This window comes from Crocodylus porosus, unplaced genomic scaffold (assembly GCF_001723895.1).
Source record: "Crocodylus porosus isolate Cpor-Errol unplaced genomic scaffold, CroPor_comp1, whole genome shotgun sequence".
NCBI lineage: Eukaryota > Metazoa > Chordata > Crocodylia > Crocodylidae > Crocodylus > Crocodylus porosus.
In genome coordinates this window covers 1,520,096-1,527,071 of record NW_017728953.1, presented here as the reverse complement: position 1 = coordinate 1,527,071, position 6,976 = coordinate 1,520,096, and the positions used below count along the sequence as shown (strand labels likewise).

Below are 6,976 nucleotides of genomic sequence, written 5' to 3'. Positions count from 1 at the left end.
AATGGTGCCAAAGGGTTTTATAGAAACCAAGAATTGGGCCATTTGTTTGGAGCAGTGGAGAACTGGGCACTTTGTCTAAATGATCTATGTCTAAAATAAGATATGGCTCATAAGGGGAGTGGGGAGAGAGGTTCAGTCTTGCATCGAATAGAACAAATTGGAAATTGCACAAAAAGCAAGGACTAAAAAGAAAGTATTGGGAGGGCAAATCAGTGAATCTCCCCAAAGACCAGCCCTGTGAAAATCCTGTGTGCACTGAAGTCAGCAGCAAAACCCCAGGGGACTCAAGAGCCTGCGGTTGTACCGTAGCAATTTGCGGTGCTGTTGCTGTTGTTAGGCAGAGAACCATATATTTAATTCTAGAAGGGGGGAGGCCTTTTCCATTTATGCCTTTGGTTTTTAAAGCTTTGTTCTGGATGAACTGGTGGACACAAATCTAATATTGGAGCTTCTTGTACTTCTGTTGCTGATGCTGCCTGCAGGGACACAGGGGGAAGACATGTCTCCAGCAGTTGGTCCCATCGCAGTGCTGTATATGCCTCGGTCGCAGCTAACACCACTGATTCTCATCGAGCTTCTGGCTGCTGGATAACCACCACCGATGCAGGGGTCAGGGTCACAGATGAGCCCACCCTGGGATCTGCACACAGCTGCAAAAAGAGGAGCAACATTGTGTTTCAGCTGATGGGCTTCCTGGGAAAAGATGCAACCTGGGAAGCAGGCTTTGAAACAGGTGAGCCATCCAAGTACTTACAGATGTTGACAGGACAGGCTCCTTCAGCACCCAGCCTGTTAGGAAGACAGAATTAAAGTGATTATAATTAATCATTCACATTTTAATAGAAGTGATTATAATTACAATTATAATTAATTATAATTGTAATTAAGGGCCTAATTTTCTTCAAATGAAGGGTTGTAATGGATTAGAGTGGCTGAGCTCTCATGGTGTCTGAGTGTCCTAATACAGTTGGGACCCATTCTGATTTCACAATACTTTTATGCATAGGAGCTGACTTTTTAATTTTTGCTGGAGGGAGGAGGCCTAAGATGATTGACATGTGAAAAGCTGTATATATTTCAAGTGACAGCCCTCTTCCTGAGGGGGGGCAGGGCCCTCAGGCCCCCACATACTCGGCACCTCTGGTTGCATGACAATTTTATGCCAGTAACTCCATTTTGTCATTAATAACGTTACCATAGGTGGAACTAGCAATGTCACCATCCTGGGCACAGTAGGAGGGGTCGGGGGGTGTCAAGGGTCATAGAGGTAGCAGGGGCAGGGGGCAGGGGTGGGCAAAATGCAGCCCATGGGCCATATGCGGCCCACCAGGCTATTCTATCTAGCTTGTGGGGCCCCTAAAAAATTTAGAAACGTAATATTTATCTGCCCCTGGCTGCCTGTCATGTGGCCCTCAATGGCTTGCCAAACTCAGTAAGCGGCCCTCCGCCCGAAATAATTGCCCACCCCTGGGCTAAGTGCTGTAGAGCCCCACTTGACCCATCCTAGTTATGCTACTGGAAGTTACTCATCATCTACACCAGTGGCTCTCAACCTTTCTAGACTCAAGTACTTCCCACTAGGCTCAGGGCACCCCTCAGAAAATGCCAGATCCTAGTTTTCATGTGGTTTTTGACTATGGAATAATAATAGAATACTTTTTTCTGTTGAAAAGAACGTAGCAAGACCACAATGGGCAGGATAGTCTTAACACGATGCATCCGTATTGGTAATATCTGGGTTTATCTTGTGAATCATGGTTACATGACACTTGGCATCCCTGAAAGGCTCTCAAGGCACCACCGGGTGTCTCAGCAGCCTGCTTGAGAATCACTGATCTACACCAGGAGCAGGGAGGTCAGAACTAGGCCACTTATTTCTGACCTACTTTGATCTGAGTTTCCAATGTCTAGAAACTGCCTCTGTATTCAGCTTTGGCACCTAAATTCTTTTGCTTCCAAGCCTTGCATGTGAATAGTGATGGCAAACTTACAAGGGGCACTGTAGCTATTATAGCTGTGGGTATTATAGCTACCAGGCAATTACAGAAGGAAGAAAGGAGGGAGGGAGGAAAGAAGGATGCCTTAGAGCTCTATTATACTTTGTATTTCAAATCTTTAGGGGACTTGGGTGACTGTCTTGGAGTCACCTGTATTCTTCTCCCTCCAGCAGCTTGCGGTAGGTGGCGATCTCAATGTCCAGCGCCAGCTTGACGTTCATCAGCTCCTGGTACTCCCGCAGCTGGCGGGCCAGGTCAGCCTTGGCCTGCTGTAGGGCAGTCTCCAGGTCAGTCAGTTTGCTCCTGGCATCTTTAATAGCCACCTCCCCTTGCTGCTCGGCCTCGGCCACAGCTGCTTCCAGTTTGCAGCGCTGCAAGGAGAGAAACAGGTCAGTCCTGGCAGGTGAGTCCTTCCTTTCTCTTACCGTTAGCACTTTATGTTCCTATGTTCTGCCTACTTAATACCATTAATCTTTATGGAGTCCATAGAGTGGCTTTAGGAAGCCACTTGGCTGTGATTTAGCCTTCAGGTTGGCTTTGCCCAGCCATTTGCTCCAGATATAGAGAAGTACAGTCAATCCATGACAGCCGTTCCCACGGAAAGTCACAGCAAGGGAGGAGAAGCGGGGGGTTGGGAAGGGAATGCCTGATCCTGAAATTTCTAGGCTCATGTCTCTCAAAATAGAATCAGATTTGAGTGTTTTTACAGACTTTGGGGGAGTTGGGTCACACTCTTCTGCTAGAGCAAATTTAGAGTAACTCTTTTGAATAACTCCAGTGTAAACCCAGTTTAAGTAGGATTAACATCAGTCCCTGCTTACCTGGTCCTTTGCAGTTCCAACTTCTCCTCTCAGTCTCTGAATGACACGGGTCAGCTCTGCTATTTCGTTCTTGGTGTCACGCAGATTATCAGCATTCCTGCTGGCGGTCACTCGCAGCTCTTCAAACTTAAAAAGGAGACATGGTCACCGGAGCCAGCAAAACATGAGGACTCTGATTAAAGGCCTGAGTCTTATCCTTGGACAGTCACAGAGCCATAGAGAAGTAGGGTTATGGATGTCATCTATTTGAGGCAGGATCATCTCTATCCAAACCACCCCATACACATCTTTGTCTAACCTATTACTAAAACTACACTGACACAACCCCAGTTAAGCTGAGATAAATCTGGCGTGAAATGGAGTTGCTCTGGAATTAATTTACAATAGATTTTTTCTCAGTGAGCATAACTCTTGGGTCGGAGGCAGCCCAGCCAAGTGGGAAGGCTGCCAGGGCCTGACTAGACACAGGAGCTGCAAGACCAAGAGCCACACAGTGGAGCAGGAGCTACAGTTCAAGCAACTAAATCGAGAAGCGAAGTCCATGTCGCAGGACAAGTCAGAGGTCTGGAGTCAGGGACCCAGCTGTGAAAGCTGAGCAGAGTTCCCAAAAGCTCGAGTCCATAGGCAGAGCAGGGTCAGAAGCAAGAAAACTAAAGAGCACAAGACCCAGAGGGCAAGACCACAGCAGACATCGGCCTGCCATCTGCTAGGTCGACATCACTGGGGAGGTTGTTATCCCCAACAGCCATTCAGGAGGCCCCAAGAGTGGCCCAGCAGGTTCATCAGCCAGGGTAGGGCTGGCCGCTATCGCAGCACAAAGTGAAAGCAAATAGGTGTCCATGCCCTTTGTTGCACCACAGATGCCCAAATTTGTGGCTGTGACAAAAGGTAGGATTAATTCGTGTCTCTGTTTTGTTGGTTTCTTTTCAGGCTGGCGAGTGCAGGCAGCCCAGACATGCCTGAACTCTCCAGCCAGGCACTCCCAGGGCCTCACGTACCCCATCCAGCGCATCCCAAGGATTCCCTGCAGGGGAACTGGGGCACAGGACTTGTGAGGAGAGGCTGAAGGAAGTGGGCTTATTTAGTGTGTAGAAGAGAAGATGGAGCGGGGAATTTAAAAGCAGCCTTCAACTCCCTGCAGGGGGGTTGCAAAGAGGATGGAGCTGGATTGTGCTCAGTGGGGGCAGATGACAGAACAAGGAGCGATGAGCTCAAGTCGCAGCAAGAGAAGTTGAGGTTAGAGATTAGGGAAAAAAATTCACCAGGAGGGTGGTAAAGCCCTGGAACAGGTTACCCAGAGAGGTGGTTGAATCTCTATCCTTGGAAGTTTTTAAGTCTCAGGTGGACAAAACCTTAGCTGGGATGATCTGGTTGGAGCTGGCCCTGCTTTGAGCAGGAGGTTGCACTAAATGTGACCTCTTGAGGTCCCTTGCAAGCCTCATTGTCAATGATTCTGTGAATTCCTGGGGCATACAGGATCAGATCCCTGAAGACCTGGAAGCACCTGCTGGGTTTCCCCGCTTGCAGAGTCACCCTCAAGGTTTGCAGCTCGAGGCACAGCTGATATGATCAGGCCCCTGCCACTCCTAGGAGTTTCACCCAGGGAAGCAGATCAGCCGTGTCAGGGCACAGCCTGGCACAACTGATCCACTTCATTTAGTGACATCTATTCATAGCCCGGGGCTGGACTGGGCTGCCTGTTAGGGCCCCTGACAAAGAGTTAGCTGGCATCCAGTCCTCCTTTTCCATGATGTTCACCTTGCTTTCATACCAAGCCTCTGCCTCAGCTTGGCTCCTGCTAGCGATATCCTCATACTGAGCTTTGACCTCCGTGATAATGCCGTCCAAATCCAGGTTCTGGCTGTTGTCCATTTGCACAATGACGGACGTGTCTGAGGTATGGGAGTGAAGCATGTGGATTTCCTGCAGGTGGCATGGGAAGCAATTAGTTACATATGCCTGGGGATCCTTTCCTTACCTAAGCTTTGCTCAGTATCAAGTCTTACCATGTTTAATTATACATAGAATAAATAAGGGTGCAGACGTGTAGCACAATTATGGCAGAATAACATACTCTGGGTTTTATTCAGTGTTGGACGCATGTACACATTCATTAATGTGCTTCTGCTAATGCACATTACATTTAGTACCTCCATGGTGAGGCTCGTTAGCTTATTGTAATGCGCAATAGCGAAAGCGCACTTTTTGTGATGCTTTAATGCGCATTAAATTAGGCTAATGTGCATTAAAGCACACATGTAGATGTACCCTTTGCATCCCAAATCTGCCATTAATGCCTGAATGATTCCCCCCTCCGTTGATCTGTTCTTGCTTTGACCAGGCTAAACAAGAGGAGAATCTTTGGTGTCCAATACTTAGGTTGGCAGTAAAGATCAATACTTAGGTTGGCATAACCTGTCCCTTCTGCTGTTTTTTAGGATAAGTCACTTCAAGATCTTGCAATCTCCTGGCTCTAGGTAGAGAAGATGTAAGGCCATTACCTCCTCATAGATATTGCTCAGGAAGATGACTTCATCTTTTAGACTCTCCACCCTGGTCTCCAGTTCTGCCTTGTTCAAGAAGACACAGTCCACCTCCTAAGGGAAGATCATGAACAGAATAGTTGATTGAGGGTAGACTCCTGAGGTGAACATCTGAAAAACTGGGACTTCCAAGACACTCAGGGGAACACGGGCCCGTTCCCACTGGCTCTGTCCAGCCGAGCTTGGGCCCGAGCAGAGTATCCCTCATGCTGCTCCTGTGTGCTGTATCAGTCATATTTTTATCACGTGCACAGAAATCCACATGCATTGTGCGTTCTTGGTAAGTGGAGGTAAAGGAAGGTGATTTAGAGTATGAATCACTCACCTTCTTAAGAACAACAAACTCATTCTCCGCACCCGTTCGTCGACTGCATTCTTCTTCGTACCTGATGGGGAAAGGAAAGAGGATTTGTTTAAAGTAGAACAAGGTTGACTTTTTCCTTGCCTGCAGTTTCTAGGCTCGAAGAAGATGATTGCAAGTATGATCCATACTCCCCAGGCTGCCGTCCAATGACAACCCTGCCTTTTGTTTCGCACTTACATTTTTTTGTTGGTCTCCATGACCTCATGTGCTGCTTTTAGATCTGCCTCTAGCTGGGCTCCCTCACAACCCAGAGCCTCCAGCTGCTTTCTCAGATTACAGATATAAGCATCTAACGTGGGCATAATGGTGTTTCTGCGACATTGCTGATTCTTCAGGAAGCTCCATTTGGTCTCCAGTACCTTGTTTTGTTGCTCCAGGAATCGGACCTGAAATACCAGTTGAAGGAGGTGAAACGCCTGTGGGGAGCCAGTTTATACCCAGTGGGTGCATCTACACATTCATTGAATGCACAGTAGTTACTGCACATCTAATTTAGTGTTTGCTTAATGAGGTACTAACTAAATGCATGGTAACTAGAGTTACTGCATGGTAGTACCGGCGAACGCCTTTTTAGTGACGCTACTGTGCACTAACTTAATAATACTACGCGGTAGCATATTAACACTGCCCGTGTTGTGACACGCTACTGTACAATGTTATTAGGCTACTGCGCATTAAGAATCTTCTGTAGGCGTACCCAGTGGGTACATTTACATGCATACTTTATGACAGATTCAACTAATTGTCATCAGCCTGGCTAGCTCAGATGGTAGAGCATGAGACTCTTAATCTCAGGGTTGCCACGTTGGGCAAATGCTTTGATCCTCAATGCACAAGCCAAATCCATTCCAACACAGAGGGAAGGCATAGCAGCTCTCCAGGGACCTAGTGGACCTCCTGCGGCTAAAAAGGAAAGCCTATGGAGGATGGGATTCACCTCCAAGGAGGATTATTCTGTGCTGGTCTGGTCCCGCAGGGAGGAAAGCCAAGGCTGTAACTGAACTCCAACTCGCTTCAAGGACAACAAAAAGTCGTTTTTCAGGTATGTGGGGAGCCGGAGGAAAAGCAAGGGCAACGTTGGACCCCTGCTAAACCAGATGGGGCAACTGATGACTGACGCCCAGAAAAAGCCAACCTATTAAATAGGTACTTTGCGTCAGTCTTTCATCAGTCACATGGGACGCCCATGCCTGCTATGGGACAGGGAGATCCAGGTGATGGGGATCCCCTACCCTCCATAAATGCTGACCT

General features: G+C 47.8%; 1 protein-coding gene across 1 annotated transcript in view; it reads right to left on the bottom strand.

Moving 5' to 3' along the window:
* Window positions 1-384: 384 nt before the first annotated feature.
* The window catches only part of LOC109324410 (keratin, type II cytoskeletal cochleal-like), a 9,340-nt gene continuing 2,748 nt past the window's right edge, over window positions 385-6,976 (bottom strand). Inside the window, exons 2-9 of the mRNA XM_019556406.1 lie at window positions 5,903-6,111; window positions 5,687-5,747; window positions 5,320-5,415; window positions 4,577-4,741; window positions 2,819-2,944; window positions 2,148-2,368; window positions 755-789; window positions 385-650 (exon numbers count right to left, since the gene is read on the bottom strand). Coding sequence (XP_019411951.1) covers window positions 400-650; window positions 755-789; window positions 2,148-2,368; window positions 2,819-2,944; window positions 4,577-4,741; window positions 5,320-5,415; window positions 5,687-5,747; window positions 5,903-6,111 — 1,164 coding nt within the window. The 3' untranslated portion in view covers window positions 385-399. The remainder of the gene's footprint in view (window positions 651-754; window positions 790-2,147; window positions 2,369-2,818; window positions 2,945-4,576; window positions 4,742-5,319; window positions 5,416-5,686; window positions 5,748-5,902; window positions 6,112-6,976) is intronic.